Here is a 27,068-nt window from a genome sequence, read left to right as displayed (position 1 = left end):
AAAATGCCATTAATATTAATTAAAGGTCGAAGACTAATTTGTTACGTTCTCGCTCCACTTTCCTCATTTAATTTTAAACAGATTTGAAAAGTTTTTCCATTGAAATTTATCGAGAAATCAAATATTTGCACATTCATACAAGTATAAACAAATCAATTATTCTCATTAATTTATCCAGTTATTGAAATTTTAAAGAAGTTAAGCAACGTTAAACAATTCTGAATAGATGAGAAAAGAGACAATAGCATACATTACACTCGGAATTCGTGAGAAAATGGCTGATTCAACTAATATTTAACGTGTTAATTGAAAATTATACAATCAATAAGTATAAAAAATATGTCATATAAATTAGTTTTGAGATGGAACTTGATAAATAGAAAACATTTATTTACTTTATTGAGCAAGCATGATTTCTAAAAAAAATATGTCTGGTTCGAAAAACAGTATTTGCCTGTATCTTCTTGTTTCACACAAAAAAGACAGAAATAAATAAAACGTTTGCAGCGTAAGTAAATGAACTACTGTATTTGATCATCCTCTTTTACCTGTTTGAGCAATGGCTTTACCTTGCCCACACAAAGAGTGTTTGCACGTTCCGATTTTTACCTGAACGCCACGGGCATTTTCTTTTCATCTCGCCTACCTTCGAGGAAAATTTTCCTTTCCATGCAGCCTCCATAATATGTGTATACGTAAAGCAGAATTGAAATGCTCGCAAAGGTCACACGTTCGTAACAAATTTATTATCTGGTAAACAAGTCTTGGAATGTTGATCGCAGATGGAATTATGCAGTCCTTCATATTGGCATCCACTTTATTTTTGGCGCAGAAGTTCTCGCCGATCTACGGAAATCTGCTGCGGATCGTACCGCCTCTTCAGTCACATGCGGACACTCCTAAATACCTTACTGTAAATTCACATTGTGTGAGGTTTATTAATATACATTTCATGACACACTTACTTACGAACGAGCCAACATTTTACGTGTTTATATTTACTGTTTGCGTTAGCATACAGAATGTGTATCAATCTGCATCGAATGGAATTAGCTCCATTTCTCTTCCTCTTTTTTATTCATTCATTATACATTTTTTATATTCCCATTAATTCGTGACGCGGCGAACATCAGACTTCTTCTCGAGATGCTGCTTGTTGTAGATATAGATCCCGTTAAATCTACGGTTACGGCCACTCGAAATATTAATACTATGTATGATGGGAGTTCAGGTTCTTCAATGAATTTGAATAATTCGAGAAAGCCCTTCCAGCGATGAAACAAGTCTGTGAGCTGTTTTTTCTTTCATCCAGTTATTATGCAATACTTTAAAGTCAGTGCTTTGAAAACACTGGTATAACATTGACTCAATGTTATGGTAATAGTGCAGTAGTGTTCGAATGCCGTTAAATATACAGTTAAAACCACACAAATACCGATTGATATGCATATATTCAATCAATTCGATTTTCTGGATCATTGCCAAGTATTCTGTAAAATGCAAATATAAAAGATAAAATAAATACAGCAGTTTGAAAACATCTTCAAAAAACTTATTATCTAATTTAATTACAAGAAATGCAATCGCTTATTTTCATTTAATACAAAAAAAAGATAAATTATTTTTTAAGTTATATTCACCGTACTGTAATTTTCACAGAATTGAGGTATGCGGCTATTTTACGGTAAACAAAAAATCGTTTACATGTAGTTTGGTAACTTAAAGTAACGGGAATTGTCTGCCTAATGCAATATGTTCAAGTTCGAGCCGGACTTTATGTAATAAACTGAACTTAACTGTTCAAATTAATGTAGCGGACAACAGAAAGAACTTCTTTCGTTTTGGCAGTAAAAATTTGTGCAAAATTTGGGTCACAATTATTGTGCACACACAATATATTAAATACTCTATGTAGTCTGTTAATGAAGATACATTTTTTTAATGTGTTGATGGTATTAGATGTTTGTTTATATAATAACAATTATTAATGAGGTATAACGATGTTGCAAATGTTCCAAACCAATTAATAAAGTAGAAATTTCTCTCAGTGTCGTAACAAAAGCAATTTTTCGTGAATTTAACAACAAGTTGCTGTATTGTTTCCTCGACCATGAAGAATGTTAATGCATCAAGTTATTTAACAATCCATCCTCTCGGATAGTCGGCATTACGTAAAGCTGCGAATTATGAATAATCGTTAAGGGACATATATGAAGAAATACACATTTTCGTCCTTGGACATTATAGCATCTCTACCCAAAGCGATGTTTTTTTTGCATAGAAAAAGTGCCTGTATCTTCCTGTTCGCATGCAAATGAGATCCGAGGCCGATTGCATTATTAACGCCCACCTCGATAATAACTTTATCGTGTTCTTGTCCGAACAATTGAAACGACGTCCACCACTGGTGATGCAACACGCACAAGCAGCTGCAGAATTCCATTACGTTTTGCAATTAATTGCCATTTGGAATCCGGCATATGCAGAGAGCAGAGGTGGCCCAGAAAATCGGACGCGCGATAATGATAAGGAACGGTACATTTTTATTAAAATGATGTTAATTACCTCAAACGTATATCTTTTAAACTGTTAAACCTGCTCATAGAAATTATGAACAGAGACCGCTATCATTATGGTACACGCTCGGCGCGATTATGTGCATGTACGTACCTGCTCATACCATCATTTTTTTCTCTCTTCTCTTCTTCTTCTCTCTTTCCGAAAACAGCAGGAGAACATCCATTGCTGACCCTGACATTATTATTCGACGTAAATTATTATTACATTCCAATTACCACGGAGACGATTTACCTCGTTCGCAGATTTCCAATAGCAAAAGCTAATAATAACACTTGGATGTTTAACGATCCGATCGTTTGTGGCGCAAATTTCTCCGCCCACGGCATTTTTGCATTGTCGGAAGTTGTAGGTTGAAGGTCGACAGTTACTATTTTCGATTCTAATTACACTAAGTGAAGCTGCAACAACATACAATGTCGTTCTTTTTTTGTTACACAAGAAGTTTCTGACCATATGGCATCAGATTTGTTAACCTAGTACACATATTTCTTAATTAATTTCCATAAATTGACAGTCAAGTGGCATATGTCAATAGCAACAATGGCAATGACCTAACTTAATATAACAAATTTAAGCTGTGCAAAATTAAACAAATTCATTGATATTTAAATTATTTTGCTAATTTATCACACATATTAAATTAAATTGTAAAATATTTTTTCACATTCTTAGAAAATAATTGTCAAACTAAAATGTTAATTGCTAATCAATTCTAAATTTATATTATGAAATAAACAAATGTTTGCCCCAAGCATGACACCTGTGCTAAAACGCTTTCTTTTAACGCCAAATATCGCCTTTCTCCTAAACATTTCTTCTGCGATCATCCAAGAAGCAAACTGTTGTTGATTTACAGTCAACGACAAACTCATGCAATTCTAAGATTTGCCGCTCATGGCACATAACCAGTTTTCTAGATGCATGGTATAATCTCTAGAATTGCACTTGAATTTATTGCTAATAAACTATGTAAATTAATTTTAAAATCTACATATTACAGTCTTACATAATTTATTAAAAATCGTTTAAAAAAACGTGAATTCTTGGAGAAATTTTGATTTAAACGAGTTTTTATTTATTTTTAGTAAAATTCATGTTTAGATTCATTCAATTTACAATAGAGATTTTACCTACTTAACGATCACGTATTTTCTCAGAAAAAAAATAGCATCTCGTATTAAATATGTTTCTATTGTTGGGTTCAGAATTTACGACAACTAAATTGAATGAATGAGATCCACTAACAAAAAGGTATGTTTTGTGTGTTGACCATGCGAATGGTTTTGGAGGGCAATTTATTGGATTGTGACCTGCACAAAAGCTGGTTAAATATGGGTTTAGCCTATGACAACCTGTCATTGTCGGTAGGTATCAAAGAAAGAAAGGTAACTCATTCATTCAGCAGAAATATGTTTACGCCACGTCAGCCGTCGTTCATGACAAAGAGAAGGAAATACATCTTGCACTGACGCAAGTCCTATTTTTAAAATAATGATTCCTACCATACGCAATTAAATTTAATGTTATATTAATTATTATTAATAATATCATCACGTATATTTAACATCAGTTAATTTACACTTAACTAATATTGTTAGACTTAATAGAACGTGTACTATAATTTTAAATAGTTGTGCATGTTGAATGGATTATTTAAAGGAAATTATGAATTGTTACTCAAAATTTTCGTTACACGTTGTGGAGGGCATTTTAAAAATGACGTATTCTCAAAACCAAAAACCGAGTCCGTTTAAAATCGTTTCACATTCTGTGTACATCGGGAAAAACAATATACCGTATAAATATTAAAATTGATTTGCTCATTTCGGTCACGAACTGAAGATACTGGTTTACGTATGGCTTCGCTCACTTCTTCCAATCGAGAATCTTCGATATCGCCTCATCCCTATTCGAACAACTAACGATAATTAATATTCATCGAGTAATTTACGTTCTGAAGATTGCTGATGTTAAAGGAATGCTAGTATAATTATGTTACAAACCTACTCTTTGTTTGAAATCTGATGGAATTATGTTCATGAAACAAACATAAATAATTTATTAGTCATCGTTTAACAACAATATATAGCTATAGTGCGGGTAATCCGTTCTGCACTTTCTGAAACCGGACTAATCAAGAACTTTAAAACCTTAAAGTAAAAAAAAAGATATTTTATGTAAAATAATTTTGTGTACTATTTATTTTCTTCATGTTGTTGAATTAAAATTTAGTTTGTTTTGAAATTTTCAAATCGTAATGTTAATTCGCACTGATCAATGCCGCACTATGCAAGGTATATTTTATTTCAAACCTAATAGCCAAAATTCTATAATGAAATCGAAGTGAACGCATGCAGAAAGTGAAAATCCTCTTCGCGAGAAATAACCTTTCGTGATAAATGTCAAAGAGATACACCTCAAAACTCCAGTTAAATTTAATATCGCTTTAAAAGTAATATTTAATTAAATTTAGCTATTAATTAATGTAAATAAATCAATGCACGTTTTAATTAATTTCACATTTAGTCGAAGCTGTTTTTGACTAAGCTTTACATTAACATTCGTTTTAAGCGCAATTATTCTTAATGAGAAGAAACATTCTGAAAGGAATATTAAATGCAGTTAGCTGGAAAACTAAAATTGCGTAACAATATCGTTGCATGTTTGCCACCTTTAAATTCGCATTTGGAATATTGTTACCTTTCACTTGAACATTTCTCATATAATCAAGAAACCAACCATGGAGGAAATTTAATAATACTTTTATTTTCAGTATTTACATTTATCAGTGACTGTATTTAATTTTTGATTTATTACGTTTTTCTAAATTAAAAATAATAATATTCAAATATTTAAAATATATATTTTTGTTTATATATCTGGACATATAGAGTTACATTAGTGCAATTTAGTAAACTAGATGAATCAGAAAGTGGATATGAATATTATTCGCTTGAGTAAAATAAGTTGAACATTGTGGCATATTACAAAGTTGATCGCTTGCAAATACCGCGTGAGCGCTCGATCATAAAACCCCGTACGCGACATTCAATACGAAAGCGATACGTAACAAACTGGATTATGATTATCGCAAGGAATGCAACCAACCTTCGAAGGACTGGAAAAGTGTCATAAAACGATCATTAGTTTTGGACTAATTGATCCGGCCATTGAAACCCTAAATGCTAGCGTGTCGCGCGCGACTTATCTTTCACTGAAAAACGCTCCGCCCGTGAAGTGCTCAGTCAGACATAAAAGAACCTAATAAATGCAATCATTACTTTCTCTCTATATAATTATACAAAAGACAGAACGTTTAACAAAAATTGAATCATATTTGATTGAGGAAGAGGTACTTTCATCCTGCGTGGATTTTCGTCCAGAACGGAAACAATGATCTCTTGATACTCCTCTAGAACAACAAAAAGAGAAGTTTCACTTTTTAATAATCCTCATTGTATGACTTACATAATTGATGCCTATCAAACGAATTTCATCTTGAATTGTCAAATGAAAAGAATCATAAAGATTTTGTAATATTCCATTTGGTAATTTACGTTGATTAAGAATGATTAAGAACGAAAAGATTGTTAAAATATGTTGTTATAATTATTGCTTTTTACTGCTACTTCCCTAACCTATTAAAACCATATTACGTAGAGGCTAATTTGTATTTATATTATTTTTTGTTTTGTTATTGTTTCAGGATGGGAACTTAGAGGACTGCACTGTTACAAATTTTTCAACATACGACATTCGTGGGAGAAGGCCGCGGAATTGTGCAGAAGGTCAGTGCTCTTGATTTTGCTTTGAATTTCACAAATATTTGACTTTAGTTTAACGGGACAAGAACTATGTTTGTGCTCGTTTCTCGGGAGACGTGCGCGATATATGTTGTTGTAGTTCGACGAACCGCAGGGCGAATTTTTCTGTTTTGCACGTGCCGGGAATTCGCGATTCGATGGTTCAACGTTGACGATCAGCAATGCGTGGGATGTGACTTCACGAAAATTCTCGAAGTGCGATTCATTTTTGATAAATTCGTGCCGAAATTTTCTATTCGGCACGTGTCTGCTCATTACCTATTGGAAAGTTGAACCAGACGAATCACCTGTAGCATATTCAAAACTCAAACTAATTGCCCAATTAATTTTAGTTCCTTTGATCTTGCCATCAAATCAATATCAAGTTTCGTTCCCGTTGCATAAATTAACTATTAAAACTAGTCAAAAAGTAATCAAATTAAATCTAAAAAATAATAATCAAACAAATAGCACAAATAATAAAAGTATATTATTCAAAATGATTATTTATAAAATAATTTATAATAAGATGAAGAAATTATTGATATTAGGTAAATTTTCAAAAATGCTAAACTAAGAAATCTCAAACAAAATTATACAGTAACTAGTAGAAATTTGGATGTATGATTTATGGATAGTACAAAAGTTTTACAAAATGTTGTTTTTTTGTAATTTAGGTATGGAAGTGACTTGATGTCCGTGGAATCCTTCACCGAAAATAATTTGACTGCTTCGATTGCGATGTCCGCCGTGTCCGGTGACCGTCGTGGAGTAAACCACTATTGGCTGGGTTTAGCCTCTTTGGACGACCTGAAGACTAACACCCTGGAGTCAGCTGCTGGTACTCTGGTCTCCCAATACTCAGGTGAGTCTTCGAAAATCGCCGATAACAAGAGAGAGAAGACTTTCTAGCCGTAAACCCATTTCGCAAAAGCGTTACACTTTTTTATGCTGCTCTACCTCTCTTTCTCTGTCTCATACACTCACTCACATATGCCCACTTATGCCCGTGTATTTACATTGATTTCACCGACCTGTATTATATAAAGTTATGCAGCGTGCATGCCGCGGAATGCCGTTCCGAATGAATTTCATCCTACTTCTGACGAAACATCAATCCGTTTTCAATTTACGTTTTCTTTTTCTGCATCTTCGCATCATCTTCGTGCGTATTAGGATTCTGGTCGCTGCAGCAGCCGGATCCAAAAGCCGGAGAGTGCGTCGACGTGACGCTTTCAGAGGAAAAGCAATCCTGGGAGTTGTCCACTTGCGAGAGTCTCCTTCCGTTCATGTGCAGAGCCAAAGCCTGTCCATCCGGCTCTTACCACTGCTCAAACGGAAACTGCATTAACGAAGCATTCCGTTGCGATAAGCAAGATGACTGCGGCGACTTCTCCGACGAAATCGATTGTCCTTCCAATTGCAACTTCTATTTGGCCAGCAGCGGTGACGTAGTTGAAAGCCCTTACTATCCGCAGAAGTACGCGCCTTTGACCAACTGCAAATGGACGTTGGAAGGTCCACAAGGACATAACATCTTACTTCAAGTAATTCAACATCCAACTGAAACAATGACAATTATTATAAATGTTACCATAAATATTTCAGTTCCAAGAATTCGAAACAGAGAAAACCTTCGATACCGTGCAAATCTTAGCTGGCGGAAGGACCGAGGATACTTCCATCAATTTGGCCACGCTCTCAGGAAAACCTGATCTCACAAATAGATCTTTTGTCTCGGCCTCTAATTTTATGATTGTTAAGTTCAGTACCGATGCTTCTGTTGAACGCAAAGGCTTTAGGTAATTCTCTATACTTGTGCTCTTAGCAACAAATCATTTAATTGAGTATTGTAGGGCTTCATGGAAGACTGAACCTCAGAATTGCGCTGGTAATTTGAGAGCCACACCACAGGGTCAAGTGTTGTCTTCTCCTGGTTACCCAGATCAATACCCAGGTGGTTTAGAGTGTTTGTACTTGATTCAAGCACAAACTGGAAGAATTATCACTTTGGAAATCGACGATTTAGATTTGGACGAAAGCAGAGATTACATTCTAGTCAGAGATGGCGATTCTCCTAAAAGCCAACCCATTGCTAGGTTAACAGGAGATTTGGAGAACAACCAAAGGATCATTATGTCTACCAGCAACCAACTTTATTTGTACTTTAAGACTAGTTTAGGTGACTCCAAACGAGGATTTAGAATTCGCTATACACAAGGGTGCAAAGCTACGATTATTGCCAAAAATGGAACCCTAAACTCGCCAGCATACGGTTTAACCAACTATCCAAGCAACCAAGAATGCATGTACAAGATTAGGAACCCAGGAGGAGGACCTTTGTCTCTAAACTTTGATAATTTTGATGTAGATAAATCCGATTTTGTTCAGGTATTTCAAAAATATATTTTTTCTTTATGCAATAAAGCTTACGCCTTCATAATTTTAGGTTTATGATGGTCCTACCACTAGTGGATTAAGGTTGCATGCAGGAAACGGGTTCACTTTTGGGGTTGCCCCTAAAATCACCTTAACAGCTTCCAGTGGTGAAATGTTGGTGCGTTTCGCAACAGATGCGTTGCATAACAGCAAAGGTTGGAACGCGATCTTCTCGGCGGATTGTCCACCGTTGAAGCCTGGTTTCGGCGCATTGGCGTCCAACAGAGAGACCGCTTTTGGTACGGTGGTGACTTTCACTTGCCCCAATGGCCAGGAATTCTCGACAGGCCGTCAACGCATTACCACGCAATGTCTGCCCAGTGGTAATTGGTCGATCACTTACATTCCGAATTGCCAAGAAGTCTATTGCGGCCCAGTTCCTCAGATCGATAATGGTTTCTCTACTGGATCTACTAATGTCACATACAGAGGTCAGGCGACGTACCAGTGTTACGCCGGTTTCGCTTTCTCCACGGGTCAACCCAACGAGAAGATCTCTTGCCTCTCCGATGGTAGATGGGAAAAGAAACCTGCTTGCTTGGCTTCACAATGCGTCGCTCTGTCGGAAGTACCTCACGCTAACGTTACCATTCTGAATGGATTAGGGCGCAGCTACGGCACCATTGTCAGGTTCGAATGCGAGCCGGGTTACATAAGAACCGGTCATCCGGTTATTCTTTGCATGAGCAATGGCACCTGGTCCGGAGACGTTCCCACCTGCACAAGTAAGTTCCCACAAATATAATCACGCATATATGCAATGCTAATGCATATTGATTTTAGGAGCCAGATGTCCAGAATTCCCAGAGATCAAAAACGGATTCATCAGTGATACTTCGAGAAACTACCATTTCAACGATGAAGCCCGAGTCCAATGTTACAAAGGTTACAAATTAATTGGTAACAGCGTCTTGCGTTGCGGCGAAAACCAGATGTTCAACAATCCACCCAGGTGCGAAGATATCAACGAATGCACAAATAGCCAATGCGATGTAGCATCCACTGAATGCGTAAATGCTCCAGGCTCGTTCTCTTGTAAATGTCGCAAAGGTTTTGCACCAACATTTGCCTGCAGACCTTCTGATCTAGGCCTCATGAACGGAGGAATAGCCGATGAAGCCATTACCGTTTCAAGCACCGAAGAGGGTTACACCAAGGGCGTAAGTTTTATTTAAATTAAATTGTCATTTAGAAATAATAACTGTATCTATGATGTGTAATTGATGTTGTGTTTAATTTTCTTATTAATATCACCAATAATTTTACAGATGGTTCGTTTGAATAATAACGTAGTTATGGGTTGGTGCGGAGAAAGCTCCGAGCCGGCCACCAACTACGTGATCATTGACTTGAAAGCACCGACCGTCGTAACCGGATTCAAGACAATCTCCGTACTGAGACCAGATGGAACTTACGCCTTTACATCCGCAGTCAGGATCCAATACACCGATGATCTAACCGATGTTTTCAAGGACTACAGACAAGGAAACGATGGTACGGCGGTTGAGTTCAGAATTCTGGAACCAACTCTATCTATTCTGAATCTTCCGAAACCGATCGAGGCGCGATACATCAAGTTTAAAGTACAAGATTACAAAGTTGCGCCTTGCATGAAATTGGAAATTATGGGTTGCACTAGATTGGAATGTGCCGATATTAACGAATGCGCCGTTAATAATGGTGGCTGCTCGCAGAAATGTATAAATAATCCTGGCGATTATACATGCAATTGCAACGTGGGTTATAATCTTTATACTCAAAATGGAACTTCCTCCTACTATATCGAAGATAGCGAAAATGGTCTCAGAGACGGTGACGGTAGACAAATCAACAAAACTTGTGTCCCAGTTATGTGCCCTGCCGTAACGCCTCCAGAAAATGGAATAGTTTTATCCACAAAAGTAATGATCCGACAAATTAAAAGCCGACAACAATCTAATATTTCGTGTTTTAGGAAAACTATTATTTCGGCGATTTGGTTAAATTCCAATGTGACTTTGGATACGAAATGACAGGTTCCCCAGCTCTCATCTGCACATCCACTGGGGCTTGGAATGGTTCCATACCTGAATGCAAATGTAAGCATAAAATCTTTTCTTCTTTTTTTTTCAAAATGAAGGTTTTATATGATTTTAATTAAAATATTTGCTTTTTAGATGCTAAATGCTTCTCCCTACCTGATGACAAAGCCGAAGGTCTTAAAGTATTGAAAGCCGACCAAACCAACGAATTCATACCGTTCAAGAGCAATATCACTTTGAACTGCGACAACACCGGAAGGCAATTACGTAAAACAGCGTCCTCAGGTTTCAGACAGTGCGTTTACGATCCAAAGCCAGGTTTACCTTCTTATTGGTTAAGTGGAGCTTTGCCGACTTGTCCACGCGCCGATTGTGGTCCACCACAACCAACACCAGGAGCTGAATACGGAAAATTTATAGACACCAAGTATCAATCGTCATTCTTCTTCGGATGTCAAAACACCTTCAAATTGGCCGGACAGAGTAACAAGCACGATAATGTTGTTAGGTGTCAAGCGAACTCCGTTTGGGACTTTGGTGATTTGAGATGCGAAGGACCAGTCTGTGAGGATCCGGGTAGACCGAGCGATGGTGTCCAAGTTGCAAGGAGTTATGAGCAAGGATCTGAAGTATCTTTTGGCTGCAACAGACCTGGTTACATATTGATAAACCCGCGACCGATTACTTGCATTAGAGAACCAGAATGTAAGGTGGTGAGACCTCTGGGTTTGGCTTCTGGAAAGATTCCTGATTCGGCTATTAATGCGACCAGCGAGCGTCCCAACTACGAAGCTAGAAATATTCGTTTAAATTCAGTTACCGGATGGTGTGGTAAACAAGAGGCTTTCACTTATGTGAGCGTTGACTTAGGAAAAGTTTACCGCGTCAAAGCTATTTTGGTAAAGGGCGTAGTCACCAACGATATAGTTGGTAGACCTACTGAGATTAGGTTTTTCTACAAACAAGCTGAGAACGAGAATTATGTTGTGTACTTCCCCAACTTCAATTTGACGATGCGCGATCCCGGCAATTATGGCGAATTGGCTATGATTTCTTTACCAAAATACGTGCAGGCAAGATTCGTTATCTTAGGTATTGTCAGTTATATGGACAACGCTTGTTTGAAGTTCGAACTGATGGGTTGCGATGAACCTAATGATGAGCCTTTGCTCGGATACGATTATGGATACTCTCCTTGTGTCGATAACGAAACTCCTGTTTTCCAAAACTGCCCACAACAACCAATTGTTGTTCAAAAAGATGCCAATGGCGGTCTATTACCTGTTAACTTCACCGAACCTACAGCTGTTGATAACTCCGGTAGCATTGCCAGGTTGGAAGTAAAACCGCAGAACTTCAAAACGCCAATGTATGTGTTCGAAGATACAGTCGTGAAATATGTAGCGTTTGATTACGATGGAAACGTTGCCATCTGCGAGATCAACATCACCGTTCCGGATAACACTCCACCACAATTGAGTTGCCCGCAGAGTTACGTAATTGAATTGGTCGATAAGCAAGATAGTTACGCTGTCAACTTCAATGAGACCAGAAGGAGGATTAACGCCACTGATGCTAGCGGCGAAGTTCAACTGACATTCATTCCTGATAGAGCCACAATTCCTATTGGTAATTTTGAAAACGTAACTGTTGTTGCTGCTGATAAATACGGGAACAAAGCTACGTGCCACTTCCAAGTCTCGGTGCAAGCTACTCCGTGCGTCGATTGGGAATTGAAATCACCTGCAAATGGAGTTTTAACCTGCTTAGAAGGTGATCGAGGATTACAGTGTATCGCCAAGTGCAATGATGGATATAGATTCACTGATGCCGAACCAATTAAAACGTTCAGTTGCGATTCCAAAACACCATGGAGACCAACTGCTGTTGTGCCAGATTGTGTATCTGAAGACACCCAACAAGCAGATTATCATGTCGTTGGTAGCTTAAGCTACCGTGCCAATGGAGCCGTAGGAAGCTCCTGCCTGTCGCAATACACTGATTTAATAGCACAATACTATACATCACTTAACGAAATGCTCTCGCAACGTTGCTCCGCCGTTAATGTCAACATGAAAGTCACTTTCGTTAAAGCTATTCCTAAGTTAGTGGAAGAAAATATCGTGAGGATTGATTACAGCATGGCCGTGGTACCAATCATCAGGCAATCTCAACTTTACGAGCTGTGCGGATCGACGCTCAAATTGATCTTCGATCTATCCGTACCTCATGCAAGCGCAGTAATTGAACCATTACTCAACATTTCCTCAATCGGTAACCAGTGTCCGCCGCTCCGAGCATTATCTTCCAACATATCAACCGGATTTATCTGTAATGTTGGAGAAGTTTTGAATAATAGCACAAGCAATGTACCGCGATGCCGTAAGTCATTACTACAATATTATATTATATTTAACTAATTTAATCAATATTCTTTTAGTGCATTGTCCAGCTGGAACTTTTGCCGGAGAACACCAACAGAAATGTACTTACTGTCCAAAAGGCTTCTATCAGAACTCCGATCGTCAAGGCTCTTGTTTGAGATGTCCAAGCGGAACTTACACTAGGGATCAAGGCTCAAAGAGCATTTCAGATTGTGTCCCGGTTTGTGGATTTGGAACATACTCCCCAACTGGATTGGTGCCTTGCTTGGAATGTCCAAGAAACAGCTACACCGGAGAACCACCTACTGATGGGTACAAGGACTGCCAAGCGTGTCCTGCCAACACATTCACCTATCAACCGGCTGCACCTGGGAAAGATAGATGTAGACCAAAGTGCGCTCCGGGTCAATACTCCGCCACAGGTTTGGCTCCATGCTCAATGTGCCCAAGAGACTTCTTCCAAACACTCCACGGTCAAACTACCTGCAAGGAATGCCCAACCAATATGAAAACTGATAGTCCTGGATCAATCAGCAGAGAAGATTGCCAGCCAATTCAGTGCACCGAAAGCGCATGCCAACACGGAGGACTTTGCGTACCCATGGGTCACGGAATACAATGCTTCTGCCCTGCTGGTTTCTCGGGACGTCGTTGCGAAATCGACATAGACGAGTGTTCTTCTCAGCCTTGCTACAATGGAGCAACCTGTATCGATCAACCTCAAGGTTATAGATGTAAATGTGCCCCTGGATATTCTGGAATCAATTGCCAGGAAGAAGGAAGCGATTGCAGAAACGACACTTGCCCAGAAAGAGCTATGTGCAAGGATGAACCTGGAGTCAACAATTACACTTGTCTTTGCCGTTCGGGTTATACTGGAATCGATTGTGATATCACAGTAAGTTTATACAATAATAAATATAGATTATCGAAATTAATTATTTTATTCCATTAAGATTGATCCATGCTCTGCTAATGGAAATCCTTGCAACAACGGAGCAAACTGCGTGGCGCTGCAACAAGGAAGATTCATGTGCGAATGTTTACCTGGATGGGAAGGCCAAACTTGCGAAATTAATACAGATGATTGCGCAGAGCAGCCTTGTTTATTGGGAGCTAATTGCACCGATTTGGTAGCAGACTTTAGCTGCGATTGTCCTTCCGGATTCACCGGAAAACGTTGCCAAGAGAAGGTCGATCTGTGCAGCAGGAATCCTTGTATCAATGGAAATTGCGTCGATAAGTTGTTCTATCATCAATGCGTCTGTAACCCAGGTTGGAGCGGAGAAGCTTGCGATGTTAACATTAACGATTGCAATCCTGATCCTTGCATGAACGGCGCCGTGTGCGTCGATGGAGTCGATGATTTCTCATGCACATGCGAACCTGGATTCACTGGAAAACGTTGTCAGCATACCATTGACTACTGTTCTTCCGAACCATGCCAGAACGGCGGCTCGTGCACCGATCAAGTCGATGGATTTACGTGCAAATGCAGACCAGGTTTTGTCGGACTCCAATGCGAAGTGGATTTCAACGAGTGCTCAAGCGATCCTTGTAATCCAGTTGGAACAGAAAATTGCGTAAACTTAGATAACAATTTCAAATGCATGTGCCGGGAAGGATTCACAGGAACTTTCTGTGAAGAGAATATCGATGATTGCAAATCTGAACCTTGCCTGAACGGAGGTTCTTGCAGAGACGAAGTTGGCAATTACAAATGCTTATGTCCGCAAGGTTGGAGCGGAAAGAACTGCGAAAAGGATATCGGAACGTGCCAAAGTAAACCATGCCAGAACGACGCTAAGTGCATAAATTTGTTCCAAGACTTCTTCTGTGTGTAAGTATTTATTATCTTTCACATTATTATGGTGGATTTAATATATTTTTATTCTAAAAACAGGTGTCCATCTGGAACTGATGGCAAACAATGCGAAACTGCCCCAGAACGTTGCATTGGCAATCCGTGCATGCACGGAGGAAAATGTCAAGATTTTGGTTCAGGTTTGAACTGTTCTTGTCCATATGGTTTTGCTGGAATTGGCTGCGAATACGAATATGATGCTTGCCAATCTAACGACTGCAAGAATGGAGCAACTTGCACCAATCACGGAAGCGGATTCCAATGCGTTTGTCCACCCGGATACACAGGCACTTTCTGCGAGGAAGATATTGTAGATTGTAAAGAGAACTCTTGTCCACCAAGTGCCACATGCATTGACCTCACTGAGAAGTTTTACTGTCAATGTCCATTCAACTTGACCGGAGAAGACTGCAGAAAAAGTAAGCTTATTTATACAACAATTATAAATAAATTTATAAACTAATATAGAAATACATAATCCAGATGGTTGTACCATATGATCTTAAATAGTTACAAAATATTAATATACATTATTTTCTTTTAAGCTATTTCCGTCGATTATGATATGTTCTTCAGTGACGCTACTAGGAGTTCGGCTGCTCAAGTTATTCCATTCTACACGGGATCCAAGTCTAGTTTGACCATAGCCATGTGGGTTCAATTTACCGAAAAAGACGAAAACGGAATATTCTTTACTTTGTATGGAGTTTCTTCCAAGCATATGCCTAACGATAGGAGGGCTATGGTTCAAGCTCATTCAAGCGGTGTACAAATATCCTTGTTCCCGGACATTCAAGACGTCTATTTGAGTTACCGTGACTATACCACCATCAATGACGCCCAATGGCATCATATTGCTATAATGTGGGACGGAGAAAACGGCGGAGAATTGAAGCTCATCACCGAAGGTTTAATCGCAAGCAAAGTTGACGGTTACGGAAGCGGAAGGAAACTACCAGAATAGTAAATTATTTTAGCTTTCTTTCAAAATAATATACTTAACTCTTACATATTTTTTCAGTGGTTGGGTTACTCTGGGTAAGCCGCGTTCAGGAAATCCTAAAGGATACACCGAAAACGGATTCCAAGGACATTTGACCAAGGTCCAAATATGGGGCCGTGCTCTTGATGTAACTAATGAAATCCAGAAGCAGGTACGCGATTGTAGAACTGAACCAGTTCTTTATCGCGGATTGGTTTTGACTTGGGCTGGATACGAAGACACCACGGGCGGAGTGGAGCGTATAGTACCATCACACTGCGGACAAAGAAATTGTCCTTCTGGTTACTCCGGTCCTAAATGCCAAAACTTGGAAGTTGATAAGATTGCGCCAAAGGTGGAATATTGCCCTGGAGATTTATGGGTCATTGCTAAGAATGGTTCTGCAATCGTAGCATGGGACGAACCTCATTTCAGCGATAATGTAGGAGTTGTTAAAATTCAGGAGAAGAATGGACACAGACCCGGACAGACCTTGTTGTGGGGTGTCTATCAAATCGCATACGTTGCTTCTGACGCCGCTGGAAATACAGCTATGTGCACTTTCAAGGTTTCCTTGCTATGTAAGTTAACAAACCAAATATTTCTAATTAAATTCATAGTTAACAGTTAAGGTGAATATATTCATGATATTTTTTGTGTTTCAGCTGAATTTTGCCCTGAACTTCCCGATCCAATCGGTGGTCTTCAAACGTGCAAAGATTGGGGCGCGGGTGGTCAATTCAAGGTTTGCGAAATTGGCTGCAATCCTGGTTTAAGATTCTCCCAAGATGTTCCGAAGTTCTACACCTGCGGCGGCGAAGGTTTCTGGAGGCCCACTTCAAATCCGACACTTCCGATGGTGTATCCTGCTTGCTCAGGTAATATGAAAGCTTCGGTTCAATGATATATTTTATACTAAATTGTAAAATTTGCAGCTTCCAAACCGGCTCAAAGAGTATTCAAGATAAATATGCTGTTCCCAAGTTCAGTGCTCTGCAATGAAGCAGGTCAAGGTGTACTCAGGCAGAAGGTGCGCAACGCAGTAAACGGTCTGAATCGCGATTGGAACTTCTGCTCTTTCTCCATCGAGGGTACCAGAGAGTGTAAGGATTTGGCCATCGATATTTCTTGCGATCACAGGTCCAACAGAGTTACGCGCCAAGTGAACAACAATAATAACGAGGAAGAGGATGGTGGTACTTACGTTATCGAAGCCCAAGTTCCAGTTCAACCGTGAGTACAAAAGTTGATTTAAATATGCATGCGATCTGATACACATCTATTTGTTGTTTATTTGTTTGTACTCTATGTTTGTGTATTGTTTTATATGTCGTATCACTTTGAGCATGTTGTAGTACTCTCCTAGTACGTGTATGTAGTTTAGCACCTAGCATGTTCCATTGTAGAAATAACCGCCAAGGACGGCAGCATACGAGTGACACATACAACATTGAAATCTCCTTCCCGGCCATCAAGTAAGCACATCGTTTTTCTTCCTTTCTCTGTTTGTTGTTGAATACACTTTGCATGCGTAGAAACCAATCCAATGTAAACTCAATACTAATTTTACTTTAATCCCCAGCGATCCTGTGATCAACTCCAACACCAACGAGCGCTCCAACGTGCAAAGGCTTCTGGAGATGTTAATCCTGGAGGAGGATCAATTCGACGTAAGGGATATTCTTCCAAACACCGTTCCAGATCCATCTTCATTGGTATTGGAATCAGATTACGCTTGCCCCGTGGGTCAAGTGGTTATGGCACCTGATTGCGGTAAATTTATATTTAAATAAATACTAAGAATAATAAATAACTAAATATATTTTTGTTTAGTACCATGCGCAATTGGAACGTACTACGAGAAGAACTCAAAGAAATGTATTGCTTGTCCTTTGGGAAGCTACCAAAGCGAGTCGGGTCAATTGCAATGTATTTCATGTCCAGCTATTGCCGGCAGACCAGGTGTTACAGTTAGTCTTGGTGCGAGAAGTGCAGCAGATTGCAAAGAACGTTGCCCAGCTGGTAAATACTACGACGACGGGGCTGGTCTCTGCAGAAGCTGCGGCCACGGTTTCTATCAACCTGAAGAGGGTGCTTTCTCATGCAACATTTGTGGATTGGGTAAAACGACCAGGACAAACGAGGCTGTTTCCGCTAAGGAATGTCGCGATGAGTGCTCCAGTGGAATGCAATTGGCTTTGGATGGTAAATGTGAGCCTTGTCCAAGAGGTTCATTTAGGATGCAGGGAGTCCAAGCCGCTTGCGAGAGCTGCCCGCTTGGAAGAACTACTCCAAAGAGCGGTGCTTCCAGCATTGAAGAATGCTCGCTTCCAGTTTGCACACCGGGAACATACTTGAATGGTACTTTGAATAGTTGCATCCCTTGCAAAAAGGGATGGTATCAACCAGAAACCCAACAAACGACTTGCGTACAATGCCCGCCAAATACAAGCACCAAAGGAACAGCTGCTGTAAGTACTATTTTTAAATTAAACAATACTATTTTCTGCTGCTGATACAAAAACTGTATCGATCAGTAATTTTTAAACACTTTAATTTTCTTCTAAATTATATTTTTCCTTTTGAAACTAACTTGATGAAATTTTATAGACAAGCAAAGCTGAATGTACGAATCCTTGCGAGATGCACGGTCCAGAGATGCACTGCGACACCAACGCTTATTGCCTCTTGATCCCCGATACCAGTGAGTTCAGGTGCGAATGTAAGCCAGGCTTCAACGGAACTGGAAAGGTCTGCATGGACATCTGCGACGGTTTCTGCGAGAATGAAGGACACTGCGTGAAGGACGTTCGAGGACAACCCTCGTGCAGATGTATTGGCAGCTTTACAGGAAAACATTGCGCTGAAAAATCAGAGTTCGCCTACATTGCCGGAGGAATCGCTGCTTCGGTGATCCTGATCATCTTTATCGTGCTGTTGATCTGGATGATTTGCGCCAGAGCCAACAGAAGGAGAGAACCTAAGAAGCTCCTGACACCAGCCACAGATCAAAACGGATCTCAGGTTAACTTCTACTACGGTGCTCCGACTCCGTACGCTGAAAGCATTGCCCCGAGCCATCATTCCACCTACGCCCATTACTACGATGACGAAGAGGATGGTTGGGAAATGCCAAACTTCTACAACGAGACTTACATGAAGGAGAGTTTACATAATGGCGTCAATGGCGGAAAGATGAACAGCCTGGCAAGATCAAACGCCAGCATATATGGAAAGGAAGACTTGTACGACAGACTGAAGCGTCACGCCTACCCTGGAAAGAAAGGTGAGATGTTAGTATGCTCTAAGCTATGAATATCCATTAACTAATATCTCTTTTCAGATAAAAGTGATAGTGACAGTGAAGTAGGCCAATGAAACAAACCAGCAACAACCATGAACTTATCCGACACACTTTTATAATTATATATATATATTAGGTATATATAAATAAATTTTCCAACGATCACCCATGTTCATGCTATCACCAATTTCTGGTCAATACTTCTTCATGCTCAAAACATATTTAGAATCGAAAGCACTGCCGCGGCGAACTCAAAAAAAAAAATTTTTTTTTCATTATTCACGAACCCGTTTTTATTGACACATCGTTTATGATAAAAATTGATTCCTGAATGAGCATCGAATTATAAATATATATATATAAATAAATATTATAAAAACCGAAACAATTTATAAATATTATAAAGAGATTTTTTTTTATGAAAGATATGTACTAAATTGTTCTATTGTTGTTTCATATTATTTATATTAGCTAATAGACGTATTATTATTTTATATTTATAGTACATTAATAATTGTTTAGTCAATTTATATATTACGAAAATCATATTTTTTTTAAGAGACTTGATCGTTTTTATTTTAATTGTATGATCATTCGACATGTAATTTTGTACTTAAGTGAGTGTGAATTGTGTATATTATAGACTATATAAATGTTTTGTATAAATGTTATGTTAGATGTGCGTTAAAAGAATGAGCGAATTAATAAACTGTTAATATTATTTTTTATTTATTTTCTTAATTCATCCGTTTCTTTGACTTTTAGTAAATAAAAATATACTTTCACTTTCATCAATGTCAACAGGTAAATCCACATACTAGTAAAACTCAATATATTCAAATAAAACGAAATAAATTATCAACATTCAAGAAAGATTAACAACAAAATGCAAAAATATTTAATTATTTATTTTTAATCTGTTTTATGAGAATACTGAAATAACTGGAGTTAATTGTTTATTAGTTACTTTAAAACAATTAGAAACCAAATGTAAGAAAAAAAAATCAATTAATTTACCATATATGGATTTTTTTCTCGAATATTTTAATAAATGTATTTAAATAATATATGGTTTGAAAGACAAAATAATTAAAGAACACGTCGGATGAGTTACAAAATTATTGTTTTTAATTAGTAATTTTAATTATTGCTTTGATTAATTAATCTCATTAATGTTATTAAAAGTGATTATTATTCTACAACTTTCAAGTATTTTGTAAATAAAAAAAAAACATTGCAAATGTGGATATTATATTACATCGTAATATCTAGATTATAATTTTACACGTGACTTTCATTTACTTATACGAAATTCTTAAAATAATATCTGTTTTAGTTTAAATTTATTTAAAGTAAATATACTTAGTACCTTCCTTCTTTCAAGTTTTAATGAATGAGGATTTAGTGTCAACATGATCTAATTTATAACTCAAACAAAAATCGAAAGGATGTTCTGTGTAGGTTTTCATTTATTTGAATTGTAATATTTATTTCACATTTAATATACATTTTCTTATCTCTATTTGTTTCTTTTTGCTTGACTACACTATACCTAGCATAGTAATGTTCTGACATTGTCCTGGATAGTTTAATATCGGACTAACAAAACTAGGTTACAAAAGTATTCATTGTTGAAAAGAATAAACATAATTAAAACATAATTTTATATACTTATTATAAAAAATTATTTTTAGTTTGCTCAATTGAAATTTAGTTTGTTTTGAAATTTTCAAACCAGAGTATAGTGATGCAAATTACACCATGCGAGGAATTGGTTTCACTACATTAGACTAAAACACATGTAGGAAATCAAGATAAATTGTTATAGGAAATATAATAATCAATTATTGTAAATTGTTTGTTATTAACAATCTAATTATATATTTTTCCATGTTATATGAAAGTTTTATTCTAAATGAAAGGACTATAATAAACACAAATTTTAGACTATTCATTGATTTGGATTTATATATATTTTAAATAATTGATATGCCAATATATGCGTATTCTTGAAACATTTTCTGTATCCTTTTATTTTATAAAGTATTTTTTTAATCATAAATTCTATTATTACATATGCATTGTTTAATGCCAATGTGATTCTTATTTTATTAAGTTGTTAAAATAAACTGCAGTTTTGGTGTGACCCAAGCTTTTATTGATTGTATTTCAGTGTGACTCAAGCTTCGGTCCTGCACGCAGGCCAACTGCTTGCAGTCCGAATTCTGTCAAATGGCCTGGATGTTTACAAACAAGTGTAGCCCGGTATGAAGATGAACAATCAGTTGTTCATCAGTGAAATAAAGAAGAGGAAATCCCTATGGGATTTGCGGAGCGACGTATATCACAACAGGAAAGTTGCGCTGAAGGATTGGCGTGATATCGCGAACCTCTTCAAAATAGACGGTAAGGGAAAGCACGTACTGCCCGTCTTTGTCTGCAACCAAAGCTCTCTAAACACATTCTAGTCATGCAAACACCACATAGCGTGGCTCGGTGTAAGCTTTAGCTCAGTCTCTCATCTAGCGCAGATTCTTTAATCATCTTTAATTAAGTTAATAGACATTTACAAGTAATTAATTTATCTAGTTTATGATATAATTAATGTGAAAATTGAAAAAAATTAATAAAATTAAGATATACGTGTAGAACATTTTAAATTAATCTAACGCAGTTTCTTTAAGCTTAATTTCTACTTTCTTTAATAAATCATTAACTAGACACTATTATCTGATTTATATTGCAATTAATGCAAATAGGGAATGATATCATTTATGTAAATGCTATAACAAATATAATTAGAATAAGATAAACTGATAGAGCATTTCATCAATTTAAAGTAATATTTCTTAGATTAAAGTCAAATACATGTAATTTGATGTTTCTTCTTTTTATGAAAGCTGTAGCAATTAGTTTGATTTAGAGTAATTTATTAGATAATATAAACTTTATGGAAAATGAATATTATCTTAAAAAAGAGTAATATTTTCAGTGAATTTGGCAAAGAGAAAGTGGAAACATTTGCGAGATACCTTCCGAGTGGAACTAAGAAAGAACCAGTCGTACATAACGTCTACCATCGAGACGCAGCCAACTTGCTGGCCGCTGTACGACGACATGGAATTCCTAGCGCCGTGCATAAAGCAGCGACAACTGAAGAACACCAACATCAAGATCCACACTTCACACTTCGTGAAAATCGAAGAAGAGAACATCAACGAGCAAAGCCTCAAAGACCTCTCGTTCATCGAGGACGAGGCCAATTCCTCGGATTCTGATAAATCTAGCGAGGAGTGTTCCACCCGCGACGAGGACGATGAAGATCTGCTGTTCTTCAAAAGCTTACTACCTTCCATCAAGAAACTCTCTGATAAGCAAAAGTTTCTCTTCCAGCTCGAAGTCCACAAGAGCCTCTTCCAGTTTATCTACGAGAAATAAAATTCACGCAATGCTAATGTTATTTATTAAATAAAAAAATATACATATTCAACGATCAAGGAACGTATGTATGATTCATACATACATACACGTATAAAAAAATGGAAATGTAAACAAAATGTCAAATATCTTGATGTTTCAAATATTATTGAATGAATTAAGGAATGTCATGGTTAATGATTATTTTTTTTTATTTTTTAGAGTTTTCTGAGTAAGTTTTAAATTAAATCATAAATCTATGTGTATCTTTTTTTTCTAAACCCTGTAATTCACTTTTTTTAATAATCTCTAAATTTCAATCACCATTTCCATTTGGAGGCGTACGTGTTGTAGCCTTGTCTGCCGTAAATGCCGCCGAATTTGCTGGGTACATAGCCGTTAAATTCGCCGTTTAATGGGGAATTTATGTACTTGGATAATTTATTTCGGAAATGATTGAAAAGTATTGTTTTAAAAGGATGTTGTCCTTGATGGATGGGTACATTTTTTAATACAGGCGATGGAACACCGACGTGTTTTATAATCGGGTACGGTTTTGTTATTGGCACTTCGGCTTTGACTGGATCGGGAACATTCACATAAACCGGAATTTCGATGGGTACTTCTTCAATAATTTTCACTGGAACCGGATGGGGCACAGGTACTTGCACTTCCACTTTAACCGGAACCGGATACGGTTTTGGCACAAACACTGGGTATGGGTGAGGAACAGGTACGTGTACTGCCTTTGTCACGGTAACCCTATACGGCTGAGGCACACGAACTGCTACTTCCTTCGTAATCGTTATAACTCCAGCACTATTTATTCCATTATTTTGCAACATTTGTCTTGGCCGAAAGACGGTGTTCGTTCCGAAAACCCTTTTCTCGATCGCCAGCCCTCGGATAACCGACGTCTTACCCAAATCAGGTACATCGTCCACATCCTCGTAGGTCTCGTAAGACCTCTTCTCGATCCGGTGAAAGTCAGAACAACAAACACTGCCCGCAAGAAGCAAAAACTAAAATTACAAATCAATTAATCGAATGGTTTTACACTTGACGTTATTCTCCTCACCAAGAGCGACCTCCGCATGTCGAGGCATTTGATTGAATCACATTAAATATGGGTAATCTCGAATTTATACTGCAAATTACTATTGCACAATTGTGATGCGACTATTAATACAAATAAATATGCAGAAAATTTCTCTTTTTTTTTGTCTTGCAGATGATCCATCATCAAATATTTGACCTTTGTAGCGAAGAAACCTAAAAAGTTTTCTGCACATTTGATCTAATGCAGTTTATTACGATTAATTTACATATATTCGTCATAAAGATAGTTTATAGATTTCAATTTGTCATTAGTTGTTATATAATAAAATTTCACTTTTAACAAATTTGTCTTTGCACTTTTGAATTTAAATATTTTATTTTCGATAAAAACATATAAATATATATAAAGTTTACTCGTAAATAAAAAGATTATAAATAACCACTTGCAAAAAATAAAATATATATTTTTTATATAGTTGATAAATATTTCTTAAACTTTTTGGAAGAATATTAGTCTTAGAGTCAATATACCATACCAATACTTCAAGACTTTCAAGAACTTACAGAAAGACAAACGATGAATTCCTCCTTGCTATGATTCACACAATAAATATTATTATCAGTAGCTATTTGGAATTCTTACTATGTATTTAATTTATTATTAATTACTTTTCTTTTTATATTATTGTTTTAGTAATTACATAATTATATTATATATAATAAATAATACTAGTTTTAACGAGTTCATACTCTTTTCAGATATTTTATATTTGTTTATGAAAATTATGAATATTACCTTCAATACCAAATCTTTCACATCATTTGTGACTTTAGCTTTTTAAATTATAATAACTATTATAATATTTATGTTTTATTTTTATTTTGGTGGTATTTGAATATGAGCGAGGTCAATAAAAAAAGATTGTATAAAACTATAAATAAATATTATGCAAAATTCATTAATGCAGCGAAGAATGAATAGTTATTTAATATTAAACCTTAGTTGATGGTAACCTTTCTCTTGCATGTAAAATACAAAGCATTTGGGTGTGATCATAAGTTACGCAACACTCTTAAAAAAAGCTATTGAATAGTGACTTGTGCATTTTATTTATTTAAATAAAATTAGTTAATTAATGCAACATATGAAGCAATTCTAAAAAAATATTAGTAATATGTTACGGGTATTTATTTCTTTTTTTCTGTATTATTTAACAGATAAAGGATGAAATGGATAGGAACGCTATAAAAATTACTCAATGTATCAATTTTAATTGATTTTATTAAAATCAAATATATTTACAAGTTATATCACTTATTTTTCTTTTGGTGAATTTTATTCCATTGTTATTCACCACTTCCAGCTGGAAGCGTAGCTGTTGTATCCTTGCTTTTTGTACATGCCACCTTCTTTGCTGGGAATGTATCCGTTGAAGTCGCCGGTAGAGGATGATTGGTATGAGTTTTGGAAGTTCTGCACATTAAGTCCTTGAGCGCCATCAGCGCCGAAACTGGATTGACCGTAGGAATCGCCTCCGCTGAATCCAGCGTCTCCAGAGTAAGAACCGCCTTGGGAACCTAAGTCGATGGTTTGAGATTGGAAGTGGCCACCGGAGGAAAAGTCATCACTGCCACCGGAAGAGAAGTCAGAGTGTCCACCGGAAGAGAAGCCAGCGTTACCGCCGGAAGAGAAACCACTGCTACCACCGGATGAGAAGTCACCGAAGTTTCCTCCTTGTTGGATACCAGAGCCGAAAGATTGAGCGGATCCGGATGAGTATCCACCATCGACTCCACCTTGGAAACCAGAGGATATACCTTGGGACTGGTAACCGGCGGAAGCAGCTGGGGCGTAGTTGACTTGGCTTTGAGCGGATTGAGTGTTGATGTGGACTGGGACCTTAACATACACTGGGGTTGGTACCTTTACTTGAACTTCTTTCACTACCTGGACTGGGTATGGTTTTGGAACAGGTACTTCGACCCTGACTGGATGAGGAACTTTTACGTAAACAGGTACTTTAACTGGTACTTGGTGGGTGATTTTCACTGGGTATGGTTTTGGGATATGAACTGGGACCTTCACTTGGACTGGTACTGCGTACGGCTTTGGAATGTGAACTGGGTACGGTTGTGGTACTCCAACTTTAACTTCTTTTGTCACGGTAACTGGGTACGGTTGTGGAATGTGTACTGGAACTTCCTTGGTCACAGTTACAATCTTGTTTTGGACGATTTGATGACCTCCGAATTGACCAGCAGATGCACCTCCATGAGATTGACTGAAGGATCCACCGAAACCGCCTGCGCTTTGTCCAAATTGCTGTTGCACTCCACCGAAACCACCGGAGACTTGACCGAATCCACCGCCACCTCCCAAATGTCCAGAAGATCCATCAAAACCGCCAGAGACTTGACCGTATCCACCGCCACCTCCCAAATGTCCAGAAGAGGATCCTTCAACAAAACCGCCAGAGACTTGACCGATTCCTCCGCCACCTCCTAAATGTCCAGAGCTTCCAAATCCACCGGATACTCCGCCGCCAAAACCTCCTGAAACACCACCTCCAAAGTGACCGGAGTGATGTCCATCGTGATGGTAGTTAGAGGCCGCACAAATGGCGAAAGTTACGCACAAAACCTAAGCAATAATTATATTTTAATAATAATAATATAAGCACACAAATACTTACCAAGAATGTGTTCATCTTGGACCAGGCGATGGTTGAATGATGATACTGTTTAACGACTGTTGTCTTTTATAGCAATCCTATTGTTAAGTCAATAAAAGTTCAAGATCAGAGGTTTCATGTTAATATACAGAAACGTTTAATTTCTATTTTAACCTTTATACATTTTAATATTGCCTAATATAATATTTGCATATATTTGTGGATTCATTATATAATTCAATGTTGATGATGTTACCAAGGCAAAAATAAATAATAATATAGTCAATTAAAATATATATTTTAAATAAATGGATAACATTCTTAATTGAAACCAAATATATTATACTACTTTTTAGATGTAATCAAATTACAAATTGTAAGAACAATTACAAACGATGCACTCAAAATATCCTAATTCATACTAATCCAGTGGTTTCCAAACTTGAAGTTACTCAAAAGTATGTAATCATTTGGCGCCTCCACTTTCATAAAAGGAACGCGCATTACAGCAATATGGATAAGAGCACAGGAATGTTTCTATAC

At 37.3% G+C, this 27,068-nt stretch overlaps 4 protein-coding genes across 5 annotated transcripts in view; 2 read left to right on the top strand and 2 right to left on the bottom strand.

The window, feature by feature from the left end:
* Positions 1-19,715, top strand: part of LOC108563354 (sushi, von Willebrand factor type A, EGF and pentraxin domain-containing protein 1) — a 33,538-nt gene extending 13,823 nt beyond the window's left edge. The window contains exons 4-25 of one of the 2 annotated variants that reach the window (XM_017922005.1): positions 6,287-6,368; positions 7,061-7,248; positions 7,560-7,930; positions 7,992-8,185; positions 8,240-8,774; positions 8,833-9,547; positions 9,606-9,982; positions 10,091-10,723; positions 10,777-10,900; positions 10,979-13,225; positions 13,284-14,125; positions 14,184-15,067; positions 15,131-15,510; positions 15,637-16,054; positions 16,113-16,654; positions 16,739-16,951; positions 17,009-17,306; positions 17,480-17,548; positions 17,656-17,846; positions 17,907-18,544; positions 18,684-19,359; positions 19,417-19,715. In XM_017922005.1, the coding sequence (XP_017777494.1) occupies positions 6,287-6,368; positions 7,061-7,248; positions 7,560-7,930; positions 7,992-8,185; positions 8,240-8,774; positions 8,833-9,547; positions 9,606-9,982; positions 10,091-10,723; positions 10,777-10,900; positions 10,979-13,225; positions 13,284-14,125; positions 14,184-15,067; positions 15,131-15,510; positions 15,637-16,054; positions 16,113-16,654; positions 16,739-16,951; positions 17,009-17,306; positions 17,480-17,548; positions 17,656-17,846; positions 17,907-18,544; positions 18,684-19,359; positions 19,417-19,451 (10,652 nt within the window). In that variant the 3' untranslated portion in view covers positions 19,452-19,715. The remainder of the gene's footprint in view (positions 1-6,286; positions 6,369-7,060; positions 7,249-7,559; positions 7,931-7,991; positions 8,186-8,239; positions 8,775-8,832; positions 9,548-9,605; positions 9,983-10,090; positions 10,724-10,776; positions 10,901-10,978; positions 13,226-13,283; positions 14,126-14,183; positions 15,068-15,130; positions 15,511-15,636; positions 16,055-16,112; positions 16,655-16,738; positions 16,952-17,008; positions 17,307-17,479; positions 17,549-17,655; positions 17,847-17,906; positions 18,545-18,683; positions 19,360-19,416) is intronic. The other variant, XM_017922006.1, reaches the window with a different exon arrangement.
* Positions 19,716-21,561: 1,846 nt separating this feature from the next.
* On the top strand, positions 21,562-22,914 carry LOC108563351. The gene is made up of 2 exons (XM_017922003.1): positions 21,562-21,783; positions 22,370-22,914. Exons 1-2 carry the CDS (start codon positions 21,645-21,647, stop codon positions 22,813-22,815), a joined length of 585 nt encoding a protein of 194 aa, XP_017777492.1. The 5' UTR covers positions 21,562-21,644; the 3' UTR covers positions 22,816-22,914.
* Positions 22,915-23,067: 153 nt separating this feature from the next.
* Positions 23,068-24,124, bottom strand: LOC108563352 (MAGE-like protein 2). The gene is made up of 2 exons (XM_017922004.1): positions 23,873-24,124; positions 23,068-23,816 (listed from the first exon to the last, which is right to left on the bottom strand). The coding sequence occupies exons 1-2, from the start codon at positions 23,888-23,890 to the stop codon at positions 23,115-23,117; spliced, it is 720 nt and encodes a 239-aa protein (XP_017777493.1). The 5' UTR covers positions 23,891-24,124; the 3' UTR covers positions 23,068-23,114.
* Positions 24,125-25,204: 1,080 nt separating this feature from the next.
* On the bottom strand, positions 25,205-26,561 carry LOC108563350 (keratin, type I cytoskeletal 9-like). Its single transcript, XM_017922002.1, has 2 exons — positions 26,547-26,561; positions 25,205-26,494 (listed from the first exon to the last, which is right to left on the bottom strand). The coding sequence occupies exons 1-2, from the start codon at positions 26,559-26,561 to the stop codon at positions 25,205-25,207; spliced, it is 1,305 nt and encodes a 434-aa protein (XP_017777491.1).
* Positions 26,562-27,068: the final 507 nt, after the last annotated feature.

Source organism: Nicrophorus vespilloides, unplaced genomic scaffold (genome assembly GCF_001412225.1).
Source record: "Nicrophorus vespilloides isolate i.1.1-1 unplaced genomic scaffold, Nicve_v1.0, whole genome shotgun sequence".
Classification (NCBI taxonomy): Eukaryota; Metazoa; Arthropoda; class Insecta; order Coleoptera; family Silphidae; genus Nicrophorus; species Nicrophorus vespilloides.
The sequence above is the reverse complement of the archived record's forward strand: the minus strand, read 5'-3'. Positions and strand labels throughout refer to the sequence as shown.

Coding starts and splice junctions, on each gene's coding strand:
- LOC108563351 (XM_017922003.1), top strand. CDS start 21,645: ATGAAGATGAACAATCAGTTGTTCATCAGTGAAATAAAGAAGAGGAAA. Junction 21,784..22,369: donor GAACCTCTTCAAAATAGACG/GTAAGGGAAAGC, acceptor TAATATTTTCAG/TGAATTTGGCAAAGAGAAAG.